The sequence below is a fragment of the Triturus cristatus genome, chromosome 10 (genome assembly GCF_964204655.1).
Source record: "Triturus cristatus chromosome 10, aTriCri1.1, whole genome shotgun sequence".
In the NCBI taxonomy this organism is placed as follows: domain Eukaryota; kingdom Metazoa; phylum Chordata; class Amphibia; order Caudata; family Salamandridae; genus Triturus; species Triturus cristatus.
This window is the reverse complement of record NC_140593.1, coordinates 838,474,456-838,494,621: the sequence shown is the minus strand read 5'-3', so window position 1 is coordinate 838,494,621 and position 20,166 is coordinate 838,474,456. Positions and strand designations below refer to the sequence as shown.

The 20,166-nt window shown below is 45.4% G+C and overlaps 1 protein-coding gene across 2 annotated transcripts in view; it reads right to left on the bottom strand.

Annotated features, from left to right (window-relative positions):
- Positions 1–20,166, bottom strand: part of CREBBP (CREB binding lysine acetyltransferase) — a 1,382,831-nt gene that overhangs the window by 830,889 nt on the left and 531,776 nt on the right. For both annotated transcript variants that reach the window (XM_085628465.1, XM_085628466.1), the window contains exon 12: positions 19,560–19,684. In XM_085628465.1, the coding sequence (XP_085484591.1) occupies positions 19,560–19,684 (125 nt within the window). The remainder of the gene's footprint in view (positions 1–19,559; positions 19,685–20,166) is intronic.

The following is a 20,166-nucleotide window of genomic DNA, read 5'->3' as shown; positions in this document are numbered from 1 at the left end:
TGACTGCACGGGTGGATTTGACGCGATACAGTCATTTCCAGGGGCCCAACACGGGAGTGCATGCGGAGGGATGAGGATTACGGTAACCAGCTCGACAGCCACATCAATTACCAAGGAGGCGTGGTGAGCAAGCAGGGCCCAACCCACTGGGGAAGTACCTACGCTAGAGGACCTGCGCTGATTGGACTCGAAGACCTGAGTCCTGACACACCCCCCACGTCAGACTGTCACCGATGCCTCAACCAATCGTAGTGGGGCTTTGGGTGTTTAAACTGTGGCTGTGAACTGCACTTGCACTGTTTGGCGGCATCTGAGGAAGTCAGCAATTGACGAAACGCGTCATGCCATGGCCGAAATAAAAGCTTGTTACCTGTGATCCGTGAGTGCTTCAGCTTCTTTCTGAGGAGTATGGTTTCATATATATATATATATATATATATATATTCACTTAAAAAACCATAGGTTTCACACAGGTTATAGTTAGGTGGATATTTCACTCGTAAAAAAACAATGAAATTCCCCCGTTATAGTTAGTTCAGATAACTATAACTCGCGCGCTCGCAATCCACTGCTCATGACGTCACATATTACATCACTCATGACATGGTCAGTGGCATCACTCATGACATCACTGATGACATCATCCTTGTGATAGAGTGGCGGTCGCGCGAGTTATAGTTATCTAAACTAACTATAACGGGGGAATTTCATTGGTTTTTTACGAGTGAAATATCCACCTAACTATAACCTGTGTGAAACCTATGGTTTTTTAAGTGAATTTGCAAGGTTTTTTAAATGCTAATTCCCAACTATAACGTGTGTGAAACCTATGGTTTTTTAAGTGAATTTGTACGGTTTTTTAAATGCTAAGTTATGTATTTATTAAAAAAATGTTTTCAAGGTTTTTCACCGTGCGCACACCCCTCGATTTAAAAAAAAAAAAAATGTTTTTCCCCTTGGGGGTCCTTCTGTGACCCCCTGACAAAGGCTAGGGGGTCAGGAACTCTCTTCCCTGCCCCCTTTTCACGTTTTCCACCTTTTTCCCCCTTTCCTTTTCAGTGCGAGAGACAAAATGGCGGCTGACACTTCCCGATTTCAACCGATTCGAATGTTTACAGACATCTAACAACCAATCAGAATATCGCTCGCGCACGGCACCGTGCGCGCACGGTGCGCGCGTAGATATTTATATGCTTTTAAATGCTATTTTCTCAGGAAATACTGAACAGATTGACACCAGACCTGCAAAAGGCAATTCCCAGACCTGAGGACTACCTCTCTGCCAAATTTCAAGTAATTCTGTTCAGCCTGCGACTAAAGGTCCTATGGAAAAATGCATGGGGGAAACGCGTTTTGGGACCCCCGTTTTTTCTCGGCCCCCGCTTGACGAATCACCCCGAGACTTTCAGGGTAGGAGCGGAGCACCCCATTTGTTTTGAAAATTTCGCGAGGATTCATCAACCGGCGCCAAAGTTATTCAAAATAGAATTTTGAGATTTCCTATGGAAACACGATCCTAACTATAACTATCTACTGGCGACCGCCAGTAGATATATATATATATACGATTAAAATACATATATAATTAAACATTACATATTTTAAAATAACATACAAAGTCAAAAGTACCATAGGATAACATTGACACATAGGAATGCATTGAAAAAGAAATCACTTTACTGACATATTCATGTCGTTTTTATAGTCCAAACTCCAGTTAATCAGGCGCAAACACCCTCTAGAACCTTCTCCTCAGAAGCTCAGGCCCTCAGATTTTCGTAGCACAAGAGTGACAAAAGAGTCTATGAGGAGAAGAGAGCCTCTGAGGGGAAGAACGGTGGGTCACATGTGAATCTACGACAGACACCAATACTGGAGAACCACAGTTTACAGGTAAGTAACATTTGTTCTTCTCCAGTATTGGGGTGTCTTTCATAGATTCACATGCTTATTTATTTTATTTATTTATTTATTTGCATGTTTGTACCGCGCTGGAATCGACTCCCTGAGGAGTATCTCCACGCACTTTAGCACCATCAATAAACAAAAGAACAGACACTAGCCGTGTACCATTATAACATTGAAGTGGTATCCTAATTCTGAAAAAGGAAGGTTTTTAATTGTTTCCTGAATGGAAAATGTTCTCTGTACAGTCGGATAGCTATGGGGAGGCTGTTCCACAACATAGGACCTGCCACAGATAAAGCTCTGGACCCCTGTCTTGCTTTCCTAGCTCTGGGGACCCATAGCAAGGCCTGTTCACTAGATCTGAGAGTGCGTGTGGGGACATACGGAGTAAATTTGTTGGCCAGGTAGGCCGGGCCTCTCCCAGTCAGGCATTTCTGTATGATACAGCATATTTTAAACTTCACCCTCTGTTTCACTGGTAACCAATGAAGTTTAACCAACAAGGGTTTGGAAGGTGTTCGAGGGGGTGCGTTTAGTACAAGGCGAGCAGCAGTGTTCTGAACCACCTGCAATCTTGAGATGACTCCTTCGTTTGCTGATAGTAACAGACCGTTACAATAGTCTAGTCTGCTCAAAACTAGCGCTTGCACCAAGGTCTTTCTTGTGGCATCTGGAAGTAAAGGAAACACTTTCCGAAGCAGCCAAATGATATGAAAGCATGAGCCCACCACTAGATTACCATGTTGTTTTAAGGAAAGCTCCTGGTCCAGCCTGACACCCAAGTTCTTCACTACCAGTTTAGGCTCAGGGACTGGCCCAAGATCTTGAGGCCACCAGTCCGGAGTCCACAGGAGTTTGGCCTCACCAAATAACATCACCTCTGTTTTAGCAACATTACATTGCAAATAGTTGGACGCCATCCAGTGTGCCACTGCTTTCATTCCCTGGGCAAAAGAGTTTCTGATCTCTGTAGTGAGGGTTTTAAATGGAAAGAGGAGTTGGGTATCATCCGCGTATGACATCGGGATGAACCCATGGGATCTCATGATGTTGGCCAAGGGGGCCACATAGATTTTAAAAAGCGTGGGGCTCAAACAAGAGCCCTGTGGCACCCCTTTAGAGATCCCCAGCTCCTCTGACCGTTATGTACCCAAGGTGACACTTTGGGTACGATCTGTTAGGGAACTCCTCAGCCAAGCCAACGCCTTATCTTCCAGGCCAATGTCAGCTAGCCTGGAGGTCAGGATGTTGTGCGACACGGAGTCAAACGCCGCAGACAGATCCAACAGCACCAGGATAACGGAATAACCCCTATCCTGGAACATATGTAGATCGTCTGCGACAGACAGCAAGGTGGTCTCGGTGCTGTGTCTAGGCCTAAACCCTGACTGGGAAGAATCCAGCCCCCCTGCTTTTTCGATGTAAGTAGACAGGTGGCGGTTTACAAACTTCTCAATTAGTTTACCCAAAAAGGGAAGAAGAGAGATAGGTCTCAAATTAGACAGTTCTGTCCAGGGAATGGCATTATTTTTCCTCAAAGGTCTTACCAGCGCCCGTTTCCAGTCTATGGGAACCTCCCCTGTACTCAGGGACAGATTGACTAATCGCTGAATTCCCGGACCTAGATCGTTAGCCAACATAGGCATGATACGTGCAGGGATGGTATCCAAAGGACAACCACTCTTTATTTGCATGATTAATGAAATTACCTCCTCTATAGATATGGGAGGGAAATCAGTGAGGCACAGGGCGGAGTGAGAATGGACTCCTGTAGTCAGTGGAGGGATGTTATCTGCTATGGCAGTTCTGTTGGAATACATTATTTTGTCATAGATCCCATCTATCTTCCTTGTAAAGAATAGTGAGATCTCGTCGCAGAGTTCTTGGGATGCTATTTCTGCCGTTTCACAGGCTGCTGGCTTGATGAAAGTTTGTAAGATTTGATATAGCACTTTCGAGTTTACCAGCTGCTGATAATTGTGCTGCAATATAGTTTTTCCGTGCAGCACGAATGGCCTTGTGATAGGTCTTAAGTGAGATCCTATGGTGTTCCTTGTCTACAGTCCTCCGCGATTATCTCCATATCTTTTCTAGTTTTCTTGTATTTAGTTTAAGGGATCTTAATTCATCGGAAAACCAGACCTCTTGCTTATGTGCTACACGAGGTTTAAACACTCTGAGGAATGGTAGCATTTATAGCCTCGGCAACCGCTTCCTCAAACATATTTAATTCAATTGTGATATCATCTGCAGGGTTATTAGCTATGGGTTCCTTATATTTTTCCCTAAAACCCTCCGAAGTGAGTTTGTGCCAGGGTCTCCTTGTGCTGGCTAACGCAATCTGTCCAGCCCGGGGCTTGTAGTTAGCAAAGGTGTAAAATTTAAGGATGAAGTGGTCCGTCCAGTCCACTTGAGTAGGTGGCATACATTTGATCAAGGGCGAATTGGACATGACTAAGTCCAAAGTATGGCCTGCTTGATGAGTGGGCCCATGATTGATCTTTTTTAGTCCCAGTAAGTCTAAGTCCGTAAGTAAGGTTTTTGCCTCCGTACAGTTTCCTAACTCACTGTGGACATTAAAGTCCCCTACAAGAAGAAAATCAGGTTTCTCTTGCACATGAGGAGCTAAAGCCTCAATGAGAAGAACAGAAAAGTTCTCGCATGGACCAGGGGGGCGGTACACCAAAGCTCCCTTCCTGTGTTCCTTAGATGCTGAATTTTAAAAATCAATAATTCTATCGGAGGTGTGCAAAGTTCCTCGATAATAATGACGTTCATGTCTTGTTTGTATACGATAGCTTGCCCCCCCCACCCCCTGTTTTATTTGGGCGATCCAGTCTGGTTATATTGTAGCCTATCGGTATACCCAAGGTAATGGCCGGGATCGAGTGAGGCTTGAGCCATGTTTCTGTCAGGAAACATAAATCTGGTTCCTCAGATGATATAAGGTCCCATACCTCAGTGGCATGTTTGGCAAATGAACGAATGTTGCACAGCAAGTTCTTACTCCCCAATGGTAAATTGCACATAGGATTGTTTGGCGATGTAATATGATGTAATATGTTGTACTTGAATAGAATAGTGAGCAGTACTCTGCACCCTGAAGAGGCAGTATCAAAGTTGCATGAAATACATTGACATAGCATCACAGAATCACAAAACTGATAACAACCAACGGAGGAGGGAAGTAACAGAGGCTCACCTTATTTGAAAGGATTACGAAGAACTGCTTGGCCCACTGCTGTATCGGCTTTGTTGATCGCCTCCAGGCAGTAGTTCCTCGTGAAAGTGTGCCTGCTGGACCATATAGCTGCCCGGCACATTTGATGAATTGGCACACCAGCGAATAGGGCAGTAGAGGAGGACATCGCCCTTGTAGAATGCGCCCTCACTCCGGAAGGAAGAGGTCTGCCAGTCTTCTGATGGCAGAATGATATCGCTGAAGAAATCCAACGTGCAATTGTTGGCTTGGTAACAGAATGTCCCTTACAGGTTCGTCCATAGGCAACGAACAGTTGGTCAGATTGGCGGAAGGGTGCTGATCTGCTAATATAAATTTTGAGGCATCTCTTTAAGTCCAAAGAATGCAGACTCTGTTCCGCTGGAGATTGCGGATGAGGAAAAAAGGTTTTTAAAATCACAGGCTCATTAAGATGAAAGTTGGACGGCACCTTCGGCATGAAAGCTAAGTTAGTTCGAAAGATAACTGTTCGATTTAAATTGGAGGAAATGAGGCTGGATTGTGAAGGCGTGAATGTCACTCACTCGATGTGAGGAAGTCAGAGCAAGCAGGAGGGCAACCTTCTAGGTCAAGAATTTAAAATCTGCTGAGTGGATTGGCTCAAAGGGCGCCTTCATAAGTTGCGCCAATACGATGTTAAGACGCCATGTGGGCGGGGGACACCGAATGGGTGGAAATATCTGGAACAATCCCTTAAAGAACTGTTGAATCACTGTAGACGAATAGAGAGAGTTAGAGCCGTCCTGCCGAAAACGAGAAATTGCTGCCAAAAAGACTTAGAGTGGAATGAGAAAGTCCTGACTGTGCCAACTGCAAAAAGAAAGGCAGAAGTTGTGCCGGAGAGGCGTGCACTGGGTGGATGTTAGCAGACTAACACCAATGGCAGAAGCGTTTCCACTTTAGTTTGTAGGTCTTCACTGTGGAAGGTGCCGGCGCCCTGGCAAGAACCTATCTGCAGGCAGGCGAAATATTTAAGCGAGCAAATTCAAGGTGCTCAGGTTCCAGGCCGACAATTTGAGCGAACTGGGGTTCGGATGGCAGATCCAACCGTTGTTCATCGTGAGAAGGTCCAGCCGGGGGCGAAGAAGGATGGGCTCGCATTGTGAGAGGAGCAGTAACTCCGAGAACCATGCCTGCCGAGGCCACCGGGGAGCAATCAGGAGAATGTGGCATGGATGTCTCCGCATTTTCCACAACACTCGAGGTACCAGCGGGATTGGCGGAAAAGCGTAGGCTAATATTTTGCACCAGTCCATCGAAAGGGCATTCCCACACGACCCGCTGTGGGGAAGACAACTTGCGTAAGACTGGAATTTGCTGTTCTGTGGAGTTGCAAAGAGATCCAAGCACGGGTGACCCCAGAGGCGAAGGCGAAGTCCAGAGTCGGCTGATGCAACACCCACTCGTGGGTCGATGACGCGGACCTGCTGAGAGAATCCGCCAGAATGTTGGAAATGCCTGGTAGGTGGACTGCTGTTAGCGTGATCTGATGGACTATGGCCCAATCCCAGATCTTCTGAGCTAGCTGGGAAAGCAGCGAAGAATTGGTACCGCCCTGCTTGTTTAGATAGTGCATGCTTGTGGTGTTGTCCGTTTGAATGAGCACGGATTCCCCTTGAAGCAGAAGTCGGAACGATTTGAGTGGAAGGAAGATCGCCATCAGTTCTAGTCTGTTGATGTGCCAAGAACATTGGGACAGATTCCACTTGCCTTTGATGGACAATCCTTGAAGGTGACCGCCCCACCCTTCCAGGGAGGCATCTGTGGGAAGGACGAGCTCTGGAGCCCTTGCCAAGAAGGAAGTGCCGGCTGCGATGTTGCGAGGTTGTGCCCACCAGCGCAGAGCTTGTTCCATGCGAGCGGTGACGAAGATCCGGTCGCTGAATGAACCGGACATCTGACGCCTTTGCTTGTCCAGTTCTTCCTGAATTGGACGACCCTTCAGTCTGCAATGTGGGGTCAAAGAAATGCAGGACGCCGCCATCCCCAGAAAGGACTTCAAGATGCGGACTGAAACGGACCGTTTTGATCTGATGTGAGCTGCAGGATCCGCTTCTGCCGGTCGTCGGAAACAAAAGCCATGGCCATGGAGGTTTTGAGAGTAGCGCCTAGGAAAGTTCTGTGAAGAGCTGGCGTGAACTGAGATTTTTGTGTGTTGACTGACAGTCCCAGAGATTGGAACAGAGTCCGAAAAAACTGAGTGTCTAAGGATGCCTGATGATAACACGGAGACTTGATTAGACAATCGTCGAAATATGGGAAGATTTGAATGCCTCGCAAAGATAGATAGGCCACCACCGGGGCGACACCTTCGTAAAGACCCGGGGGCGGAGTGGAGCCCAAAGGGCAGGACTCTGAATTGAAAGTCTCTCTGGCCTACACAGAAGCGCAGGTATTTTCTGTGGCGTGGTAGAATCGGCACATGGAAATAGGCATCCTGAAGATCGATTGACAACATGAAGTTGTCTTGAGAGAGGAGCCGAAGAATTTCCCTCAGTGTAAGCATGTGGAGAGTCTGATCCTTTAGAAACTTGTTCAGAGCCCTCAGGTCGAGGATAGGGCACCACTCTCCAGACTTCTTTAGCACAAGGAAAAAATGGGAATAGAAACCCAGCCCCCTCTGAGGCTTTGGAACCACTTCGATGGCCCCTTTTTTGAGCATTAGTTTGATTTGTTGGAAAAGCTCCTTGAGATGAGCGGGAGGAGGACCGTTTGGGGGGGGGGGGGGGGGGAGGGGGTAGAATTCCGAGGGAATTTGACGAATTCCAGAGCATGGCCTTTTGAAACAATGTCCAATACCCAACAGTCTGAAGTTATAAGCGACCAATTTGAAAAGAATTTCGAGATTCATCCTCCAACTCTGATAGGGGGGTCCTTGAGAGGAGGGGGTTGTAAGCAAAGAAAGTCATTGTTTCTTGGAAGAGGTTCCCCGATAGTTAGACTTTCCCCTGTAGGTCTTGTTAGTCTGTTGTCGATAAGACTGTGGAATCTGGGAGGAAAAATGCTGATTTCCTTGATTGTATGGGCGGAATTGTGTTGCTCCGCCACAAAAGGAGGAGTTGGTGCTGCGTCCGCGAGCACCCCAAAAAGGCTGTCTTTAAAAATTCAGAGTGCCAAGGGAACGAGCTGTTGCCATGTCCTTTTTTAGGTCTCGCCTGAGCCAGTGCTTTAGCGCTGCCCTGGCGAGAGCTTCAGTAAACGGGGGATTTGGAAGTGCAAACTAGTGCTTTTAAGGCCTCCAAATACAGTGCATGTGCGCCGGGTGTGCGCACCATTTGTCAGCCTGCCTGATCACTTTCGCGGCCGCTTTGATGTTCTCAGTGAGCCGCACGGCCACTGAGAACATCAAAGCGGCCGCGAAAGAGCTCACCATATGCTCTGCTCGCATCTCCCTCTCTCCTTTTCTGAACATGGTTTGTGTGCGCTCGCTTTCGTGACTTTTTCTGTTGATTTCCCTGCCAGTGCCTTAAAACCTAGTCTCAATAAGCTCCAACAACACTGCTCTGCCGAGTGCCAACACCCACAGAGTTTCTCTGCAAACTCTGGTAGGCTTGCCCTTAAGACTGCAGAAGGATTTCTCTGTAAGCGGCAGTATAATTGTTCTGCCTGCATCCGTAGGAAAGATGCCACGGCACTGCAGTTTCCCTTGATTACGCACAAAAAATCCCGACTTCCACAAGTTGGCGGACTTTCTCCTCCTGCACTCAATATTATTCTGCATCCCCATCTCTATCCTGGGGCTTCCGATTTCGATCGCTAACCGGACTGATCCCCGCGAATCCGAGCTAGCCATGCTCGCTTTCACGATTACCCACGTGAGCGATCGCTGAGCACAGAGTCCACCACTCTGAATAGGATCCCGGGGAACAAACTTCTATACGAGTCACGACCTCATCCGAAAAAAAAAGAAAAGTGACAGTGGCAATACTACTAGTGCTTGTTGCAAATATCTACGTGGAGTCATGTGAGTGGGTGTTTAGAAGTGGACGCACTGACTCCATAAATTGGAGACGGGAATTCAACCCTGTCCCGGAACTCGCTCTCTCTGCTTCGACACCGTGCGATCTTGGTTTAATTACTACTTCTCTGCAAAAAAAACCAATGCCTATGCTGTATTACTTTGTTCATTCAGATGCGTGCAGCCAGCTCTGAAGGCGCGCTTGTGCTTCTTACTACATCTTTGATCGGGTGAAATGCCCAGTGGATGAACTCTGCCTCAACGTAGGCATGGCGTGTCATCTTTCAGTGCTCGCAGGCACAGTTAACGAATTGCAGCACTTCTCAATCAGAACTTTAAATTGTTTTCAAACAATATTAAACACGCATTTGCAATGCAACAGGTCTCGCATTTATGCGAGTTTAAGCTATTGGCATTGTAAATGACAATGCCTTTTATTTATATTTTAACACCAATAACAAAAATAAAATGCATTGTCATTTACAATGCAATGCCAATAACTCAAACTCTCGCAAATGCGAGACCTATTGCATTGCAAATGCTTGTTATTGTTTGGAGTGCCTCATCCACGTGCTGGCCAAACAGCGACTCTCCATCAAAGGGCATGTCAAGGATTTTCACCTGGACTTCCTGGCGAAAAGAAGTAGAGCGAAGCTAACCCTGCCTCCTTAGAACAGCTGCCCAGCTAGCTGGCGGAAACCAGTTGAGTCAATATTCATAGAGCAATCGATATCCGAAGATGCTCTTTCTCCCTCCTGAAGAATCTTTAGAGCGTCCGCTCTAGAGGGCTCTGGGATGAGGTTTATGAAAGCAGCCATGTCGGACCACATTTGGCGGTCGTAGCGACCCAAGATGGCTAGGGAATTCGCTGCTCCGACAGTTGTAGAGGCCATGGTTGAATTTTTTTTTCCAATGGCATCCAAGCGATGCCCATCATGGTCAGGTGGAGAGGTAAGCGTAGAAGACGGATTCCTTGAGCGACGTTGTGCCGCCTGGGTCAGAATCCGCCTTTGGCTGGGATACCAGGCAAGCAGGAGAAGAGTCTGGAGCCTTATATTTCTTCTCCAACCGCGCGAGAACTGCAGGAATTGAATTTGGTGTTTTCATCAATTTCATACCCTCGTTCCAGATGAAATCAACTATGGACACAGCCCGAACTTGCTTCTGCGGATGAGTTTTAAAATCATATAAAAAGCAATCCTCCTCTCTCACTACCATCGGGAGATAAAAACGCTGTGCCGCCCTTTCCATCAATTGATGGAAACCTGCGATATCAACAGGAGGAGAATTCACTGGTGACCCCGGAGGCGGAGACGGCGAATTTATCTGGTAATCGTCCCAATCAGCCATAGTATCATCATCACCCAGGAGTTCACCGTCTTCTCTAACCGGAAGGAGGAGGTCAGCGTCACCCTCTGTAGGAGATACTAGTAAAGGGACGGATGGTGTTGGTTCTGCCGCCGGCAGAGGAGGAGCTGGAGTATTCGGAGGCGCTTCTCGTGGAGAGCCGTGGGATAGAAGGTGGGAAAGGGCGGTTGTAATCCTCCAGCATAAATTGGAGATTAGAGATGAGGGATAATGGCAACTGTGCCATCGGAATCTGCGCAGGAGGTTCCTCCTCTTCCTCCTGATAATCAAGGTCCTCCTGGTTCTCATCGTCGTAATCTTGACACTTTATGAAAAGTTCCGATGGACTGCGAGCAGCACGGAATGTGTTATGTATTTCATCATCCGAGGCAGAATCATCCTCATTGCCAGAGGGAAACAGTTGTGGTGGTGGTTGAGTGGCTGGTGGCACTGTAATGGGATCCAAAACAGCGTGACGACGCACCAGGAGTAAATCATTGACAGAAGCAGGCGTTGGCGTAGAAACAGGCACCAATGAAAGAGATGCACAAATTGGCATGGACGAGAGACCTGCAGTCGATGAACTAGCCGCCGCCGTCGACAAAGCCGCCGCCGACGAAGCCATCGTCGACTAAGCCTTAGTCACCGTCGACGAGGAGGATCTCTTCTTCTTGATCGTCGACGAAGATTTAGATGTCGACGGGACAGCCACAGGTTTCTTCGTTGTCGATGAAGATATAGGAATCGTCGACGAGACAGATTTTAAGTTGACACAAACCAACGTCGCCGAAGATAGCGTAGATGAACCCGCCGTCGTCTGCATAAGGAACCTGCTGGAAGCCGTCGTCACCGTAGTCGATTTACTAGAAGCAGCAGTTTTCGTCGACAGAGTGACCGTCGACGGTCTGGCACGTTTATGAGAGGAAACATGCGCTGGGAGAGCCACAGACGCCCGAGAGTGAGATCTCGTGGGCGTAGCAGCAGAGTGTAGTGGCACTTTAGCAACCTCCAGAAGGTGAAGCTTCCTCTTTTTAAGAAAGGGGGAGGGCAAGTCATGCACATTGCTACGCTTAGAGGAGGCTCCAGTGCGTCCAGAAGCCACACTTTCGGCGTCAGAGAGAGGATTATCTGTGACTTTCAACTTCTGTAGCCACAGAAGGAGGCGGCCCTCTATCCTTTAGAGTCTTCTGAGAAAAAGTCCTGCAAATTTTGCCGTTTCCTACCTCATGGTCTGGATAGAGGCAGTAAATACACTTCTCGTGATGGTCCTCTGAAAAGAGCCTCAACTTCCCACAAGAAGCGCAAGGATGGAAAAGAGACTTCTTACTTGAAGACATCAGGAAAAGCTGAAGGTATCCAAAACCAGAGAAAAACTGAGCAGAGCTCAGGGAGACTCCCTTCACATGACGTGCGGTAGAAAATCTGAGGGCCTGAGCTTCTGAGGAGAAGGTTCTAGAGGGTGTTTGCGCCTGATTGGCTGGAGTTTGGACTATAAAAACGACATGAATATGTCAGTAAAGTGATTTCTTTTTCAATGCATTCCTATGTGTCAATGTTATCCTATGGTACTTTTGACTTTGTATGTTATTTTGAAATATATAATGTTTATTTATATATGTATTTTATTATATATATATATATAGATAGATATAGACACACTTATTGCTTTTTTTATGTACCGTGGGACTCCCACTTCGAAGACGGGAAATATTCAAGCATGTAAATCTATGAAAGACACCCCAATACTGGAGAAATACGGTGTCAAACAAAATTTCCCTTTGGGTTTTTTTAAAAACATGCTATCATGCTACATACCACATTCACACACATTCAAATAATCACCACAGAATATAAAAGTAGCCAAAAACAAATATGCAAATGTTTATTCAATTGGTTCTCTGGAGGTTAAAAAGTTAAAAAATAAATAAAACAAACACTAACAAAGCGTATCTGCAAAGTACCTCATAACACACAGAATTTATGAGAATACATTTGGTAATAGGGTGCAAATTAGAAACACACAAAAATCAAACCAATGGTCATTACAGGTTCAACATGTAATGATATCCTTCTATGATTTTATCAATAGGAACCAGTTAGGTTTGGTGGTTCCAACAATCAAGTAGCGACGCGTTTCAGCGGCATAAGTTGATCAGACCACCTCCTTCAGGCTTAATCATAGGATGTCCCTAGATCCCTTAGAGTTTTTCGCGATCGAAACAACCGACAAGCCTCAGAAATGTCTTCATTGTGCTCCGGTGGGAGGCACAGGTTGCAGTCTTTATGTAGATTGGTGCGATGATACTTGGAGTGGAACCGAGGACAAATCTGAAACTGAGTGTTCCATTGGCAGAAGGCTGGACCGACGCAACTAGGCCCAAAGGCTGCTCACAATGTCTTCGACCGAAGATGGAGTTTCTCGATCAATTTGATATGCAGAGGATAGGGAAAAGCATACAATAACAATGCCATTGAGGGTACAGTGGGTTGAGCACCGAGGTGTACCCGAAGGATGGTCGTTAACCAGAGTGCAGCAATACATGTCCAAACCCGATGGAGGAAAGAAAAAAATCTAACAATGGAGTCGATGCCCATGCACCCTATCACCGAAAAGAGGAGTCACCTTACCTCGTGAGTGGAAAAGACTTCTTTGAAGAAAAACAACTTGCAAACATCCAGACACAACACTAGATGGAAGGAGTATGCAAAGCATTTGTATTTACAGCACACATGCCTTGAACCGCTAGTTCTCCCCTGTACATCCTTTTCTTGGGGTAATGCGGCAGCAATAGGGCCTCCTCCTTTTGTATGGTTGCAGGACACTGATGTACCAGGACATCAGTATTTTGCCCTCTAGATGAGGTAGCTAAGAAAGTCCCTTTAGGGACTGGTCTCTCTCAGTGACGTAAAGGCAAGTTGGCAAGGTTTACTGCAGGAGATGGACTAGCTTTAGAAACTGACAATGGAAGAGCTTTAGAAACTGACTATAATGGTGAAAGTAGATACCACTCCTGTTCTACGGTATTTACCCCCACCCATGGCCATTGTTAACCTATGGGTGATGCTTCAGGGTTGCTCTATAATGGTATTAAGAGGTCCTCCAGCTCAAAGAAAGCTTTGGAGTACCACAATACAGACAGGGATACTGGTACCCAGGTGTTATTCTGATGTAGCTGCATGTGATACTCACTATAATAGTAGACAAAACCAAAAAAGTGTTGGATAGAATAAAAGTAAGCCCCACTAAATAGTTACATACTCGGTGCCTTAAAAACAGCAATCCGAAAAGCAATAAACCAGATTCTCCTGCAAAGTAAACCTAGGCAATATCCAGCAATACAGAAGTGGCCAGGCAGCTGCCCATTAATGAACCACTAATGGTTAAGAATCCAATTTCCATTATTAATCCATTATGTCCAAAAGTCAGTGCTCAAAAGTTCTGGTGCCTCACTCATGTCTTTCACCCGTTGTGAAAAAGATTTTTAATTGGAGAGAGATACACCGGAGCCTGGAACCCGCAGCAGTCCAGGGTGGCACTGGTAGTTGACGGTTACTAATCAGTTAAGGGTTAATGGAGACCTCACCTTAAACCAAGGTGAGGTCTCCTGTTAAACCAACTCCAAAACCAAAAGAATGAAAGTTCAAATGGTTCAAATTCCGGACTCAACATAACCGTCTGTTACACCGAACCACAACACAATCGGGAGATGTGAAGACTGATTACCAGTTAGTCCGGGACAAAAAGCTGGACTAGGTCGACCTGGTGGCTCCTGGGTAGACTCAATTTCTTGTGAAGGCCTCACAATGATGCTTTAATCAGTTGGGCTCTGCACTCTCTTCTCCGAATCATTGTCAGCTCCTCCTGACAGATATAGTTCAGCTCCTCGTGCAGGCTACTCATCCAGATAATCAGCAAGGCAACAGTCCTCAGATACCCCAGATTTACAGTAAGTCTGGAGAGAGGATGGCAACATCCCAGCAATCCTGGTCAGGGCAGGTTTTCCTTCTTACACTGGAATTTAGGTTTCCTCATGAGCCTTGTTGAAACTGGGGAGGAGTGTAGCTCACTTGCATTAGGACAAAAGAACTTGACTGACTACCCCACCCACAAGATACACAAGTATCCTCCATTCAGGTTTCAATCTGGAAGTAATATGGCTAGGCATCCCAGTTTGGGGACCAAATAGATCTTCGACAAAGGAGAAGTGGTAGGTGGGATACCAACAGCAGAATACGTTTAAAAAATGGCCTATCCTCCTGTCAAAACATGACTCCAATCCACTACATTGCCTGAGCGAGTGGGCAGTAACTACACCCACTCAAAAAGGGTTCACTTTGGTTACCCAGCTGACATTAAAGCCCAGCATTGATGTCTTAGAATGGAAAACAAAGGTATAATCTCTAGTGGAGCTTTATCATTGTTGCATCCACAAGACTATCCAGATAAGTGGACGGGCAAGGAGGCACAGTCATAGCAACGCAGTGGACATTTGTCTTAAAATCCATCATGCAAGTCTTCACAGAAGCCATATATATTCTACTGTCAAAGCCTATGTGAGGGATGCTTGAAGTCTTAAGAAATACAAATCCATTCCAAGTACTGCCAATCTTTACAGAAATATTTGTAAGTGATTTTCTACAAGCTATACTAACTGAATTTTGTTAGTGTTTCTGTTAATAAAGAGGTCTGGAAACTAAATTTACTTGAAATAGGATCAGACTGCTGATCCATGAAATAGCAATCAGTTTAAAAAGATAACAGTTGGAATTACAGTAACTGATTGGAGTAAAACAGGTGGCAGCTTTGTTAATCAGAAAATGTGACTGAACATTTAAGGTAAGCAGTACGTAGACTGCTCCACAACGTCCAGTACTGGCAGTTAGCCTCTTAGTTAATTTTATGCAAACCTAGGGGGATCCTAAACTTCAAAACACATTGTCATTGAAAGTTGATTAGGATTACAAGTGCGTAACCTTTGCCTTCACCAAGAGATCGCCAATGAATGTCAGACATTTAAGAAATTCTCAAGCAAACTAACACCAGCTATGGAAAATCAGCAAAAACACAAAAAAGTAAACTGGATGTATTTTCAAAGAAAATCTTGTTAAGAAGCCTGTCAGCTTTCTTAACCTCAGCATGTGCTTGAGTGATTGAATGGGAATGTTCCCTACATGGTATATAGGAAAGATTTCCATGCCCTGAATGCCCAACTGCATGTCTATCTGGTATTCTGACTTTTACTTTGCCCTAGCGTCACGTTAATCTATGCCCGGGTATAGGGGTCTAGTACGGCCCCTGACTATGCAAGGTCCTGGACATGTCCTGTGACCTATAGGAGCGAAATAAGTGGGTGCACATAATGGACAGAGGGCTTAGTTGGGGTGGGTGTGAGAGCTCAACAGATAATACTAGTCAGTATCTGGTCCAGTTGGTTTACTTTAATTTAAACCTTAGCTCAATCCTGAGTACCTGTGGCACGGACAGACAGGAGTATCTCAAGGAAACATGTGCAAATAAGTTATCTGTATGTGGTAATAAGTTGAAAACACAATACAAATCTCAATCAATTTAACAAAAAACTGAGTACATTTTAATAAACAAGACACCAAAAGAACAAAATTCAGATAAGGGGAACCAGAGATACGGTTTTTAGGAGTTTTAGAGTTTTCTATTGCCAACCACAGGCATCTGGTTGCACTAGAACAGGTCTGAGTCAAAAGTAATGGCCAAACTCAGAGCATGAATTGGCTACAGGGACCAAGTATGTCCTGGTGAAAAGTTTATCTTCAGTTTTTTTCTGAAGGAATTTTCTGGTTGGCCGGATGGCTGCCAGCTGGATTAGACCGAGCACTTGACAACAGTGGTGTGCTGCTTGACATTGGTCAAAGAGAAATCCTCCTGACGGGATTTGAAATGTTCCTGAAAACCTAGCTGCTTTCAGCAGTGCAAACCATAGGTTGAATCAGACTGCGATATGACAGCAGCTGCAGTTTGGTGGTAGTCCCTTGGTGGCCACCTCTTGTTCTTTTGTGAAAAAGTTAAGAAAAAACTTTTAGGTGTCTTCTTTTGCAAACAGGGGGGGGGACACTCCAACACACGCCAACAGACCAGGACCTTTTGGACACCACTTGGTAAGTTATACCTCAGTCTCCTGGAAGGCATCAGCATGATCCACAGCAAATCCAGTTGCAACTAGTCAGCAGGGTTCTCCTTTGTTGCAGACTTCTTAATGCTTTTGTGTACTTGTAGCATAACAGGAAGCTAGCCAACTTGAGCTCTTGGAGTGGTTCACTCTTCTGTCCTGGTGCACGTGGTATCTGGTCCAGCCCTTGGCGTTTCCCTCAACATCTAAAAAAGCAGGCTCAGTCCTTCTGAATTCCAGTCCATTGGTTCAGCAGGTGCCGTCATTCTTCTGTTTTCCACAGGTCCAGCAGTGTTCTTTAGAGGGTATCCAGAGGTGCCCCTTCTATACCTGGCACTAGTTTGTGTGTGTGGGGTGACTCCCTAACCAGCAGAGAAACGTTTCCTAGGGACAACCTTACCCACCGATATTTATTGGGATTTTAGACCCAACAATCCCACAGTGCCCTGCTCTGCCAAGATTGTGGCATGAATCTTTCTTCCATTCACCAGAGCTCTGGGCACACCCCAGAGTTCTGTCTACAGAAATGAGGAACTCCCCCTGGTGTGAGTTACATTTGCCTGTGACAGTGGCGGTCTCTTTGAAGCTTGTACAGTTGATGGGAACTTCCCTAGGCAGCAGCATGTCACACTCCTGCTCCCAGCCAAGGCCCTTTTGTTCCCTTTTCTGCAATCAATTAACAACCACCAGCAGGTTGCCAAGTGACAAATGGGTATTATCTCAGAAAGAGCTACTAGAGGCTTTAGGCAGGATAATGGAAACTTTATAAAAGTGTAATTTTCAAAATAGTAATTTAAAATCTAAATTTACCATCCAGTTGGATTTTACATTTCTAATAATTTAAGACCTTGGTCTAGCTATTCCCAAACTGAACTTATATTAAAAGGTGTAATGAAAATCAGTACTTTTCTACGGGAGAGTGAGTCTTGCCACAGTGAAAAACGATTTTGGAGATTTTTCACTCAAGGGACATGTAAAATGTAGACACACATGCCCAGCCTTTTTAAATACAATGCACTCTGCCCTATGCGCTTGACCAACAGGATGCAGGAGGCCATCTGTCCCAGCATCCTCAGATTAATTATCATGGAGATCCGTGACAGAGGATAAAACATCGGGATTCTTAGCTAGAATGCACTGGACCCTCTATTCCTGTGCGAAGGCACGAAACTGTATTGAGTCCAGAATACCTCTGATGAGGGTCATGTCTGTAAAGTAGCCAGGTGTGACTTCAGCACTTTGATAGTGAACCTGCACAATGTGATTAGGTTAGCAGTAGCCTGGATGTGGGAGAAAACTGCCTGGGGTGAACCCGCCTTCAACAGCCAGTTATCGTGGTAGGGGAATACGAGGAACACTGACCTTCGAAGATGCAAAGCAAATAACACCATCAATTTTGTGAACACCCATGGGGCACTCGTGAGGCCAAAGGGAGAACAAAGAACTAGAACTGCTCCTGTCCCTCCATGAACTGCAGATACCGCCAGTGGCCTCCTGCAGGTCCAACGCTACCATCCAGTCTCCACTCCCACCCTGGAGATCTTCGTACAAGTAATTTTCTATAAATGGTTGGGTAATTGTGCCCCCAGGAACTATGGAGTAGGTATCAGGATCCAACCTGAATAAAGCATGTAGTGTGTGGGCCCTTTCATGAGGCAAGGGCAATGTGTCAGAGAGTCTGATGGGACACCAAAGGCTGCAACCCAGCTGGTCTCGATCCAAGTGGCACCCGGCTCAGTAAGCATAATCAGTTGTGCTTCGGCGTTGACAGTTCATGATCTGGCATGCGCCGTGGCACCAGGATCAAAGTTGGCACTGAAACCGGAACAGAGCCCGTAACAGGTCCAGAAGGTCCCACTGGTACAGATAATAGACGTGCCAGCAGTCTCTCAGATGAAGGTTTTTGCAATTTCTTGGGCGCTAGAGGCATCCCAGAGGGAGACTGCAATAAGCCAAATAGGAGCAGGATGGCTTCCTAGATTTGCTGGTTTGTCGTCGATGGGTCAGGAAATTCAGGTTGCCTCTGAACAAGGGTTGGAATTGGCTCCGAAGGGGATTGGCATTGAGAGCGACAACAAGAATGTTGACACTCAAGTCTTCTCTGCATTTCAAGAGTGGTGGAAAGGGGCCTAATCCCGCTTGGATATTTTATGTTTCTTCTTGGACTTATCAAGGCACAGCTGCTGCAGGCCTTGGAGCCGTGTGCCGACACCAGGCAAAATTGAATGGGAATCGTTCACAAGCATTTGCTTGCAACAGTCCCTACAAACTTTAAAACCAGTAGTTTTATCGCTTGACATTTTACCTCAAACTGTTTTAAAAAAACTAATTTTTAAGACAAAACCATCTTAGAGAGACCAGGAGTCGGTCTGGATCTTAATCTGGTGGCGCAGAATGAAAGGAACGGATATCAGCATGCATGGGTGGCGCCTATATGGGACTCCACATGTCATTTCCTGAGCAGATCATCATCTGTGTGGAACCACACATCACCACCGCTGGGCACCTAGGGGTACTACTGAGAAGAATTCCATAATACCTCAAATTTGCACAGATTTCCCTCCTAAAACTAATATCACTTGATACTTTGTGTTTAGACAATTAGTCTACAGTGCATTCTCACAGAAAAATAGTCACATGTATAAACAGAAATCTGTTCTAGATTCTTACATGACAAACATATCAAACAGAAGCTTAGAGATATTTTTCATATTGTTCAAACTGATAAAAAGAGCTCTGCATAAAAATAATCTGAATATGATGGTAACTAATATCCCTTTTTACAATACATTATATGCAGCACCATGTATGAGGGTAATGCAAAACGTGATTGTTGTTTTTATCAGCTTTTGATGCTAGATTTAAGCGACCATTACACATGTTACTAGACTACCAACAAAAAATATCCTGCATTAAAAGGGCAATGAAGAGGACTTTCACAGAAGTTGGATGAGATACTTACCGCTGGAACAGAGCCTATGTTGTTTATCTGCACAGGATGGTTCATTGGAGAAGCAGCACGGGGTCCTATGGGGGCCTGTGGCATCTGCACATTCCCTATTGACATGTTGTTAAACTGATTCAATCCTGTGAAATACACGAGATATTAATTGAAAGAGCTAAAAATCTGACAAATCACACCCACTAAAAAAACACACGTTCCAACAATATACCCAGTTGCAGTGAGTTTAACATCTTTGAAATACATTAAAACCTATGTCTTGGGGAAGTAAGAGTGACACTTTCACCATGCAAGGCTTATTTCTGATTAGATGACCTAGTTTTTAAGGTGAGGATGCATATGAAAAAATCCACAAGAGTGTATTATTGGGTGATTTACCCAGGAAGAATTAACTGTTTAGCAATACTCTGACAAGAGGCAACATAGCTGGTAATGGTAAGGATGTTTTAGATTCAGTATAACATTTCTAGGGATGGCCGTGAAAAACGTTAACGTTCTTGTACACCCCTATGCAAGATGAACTATGTGAACATGTACCAGAAATTAAAGAGCACTGATCAGCAAATTCCAGCAATGTTAGAAGTCCTACCATGGAACATTCTCACTC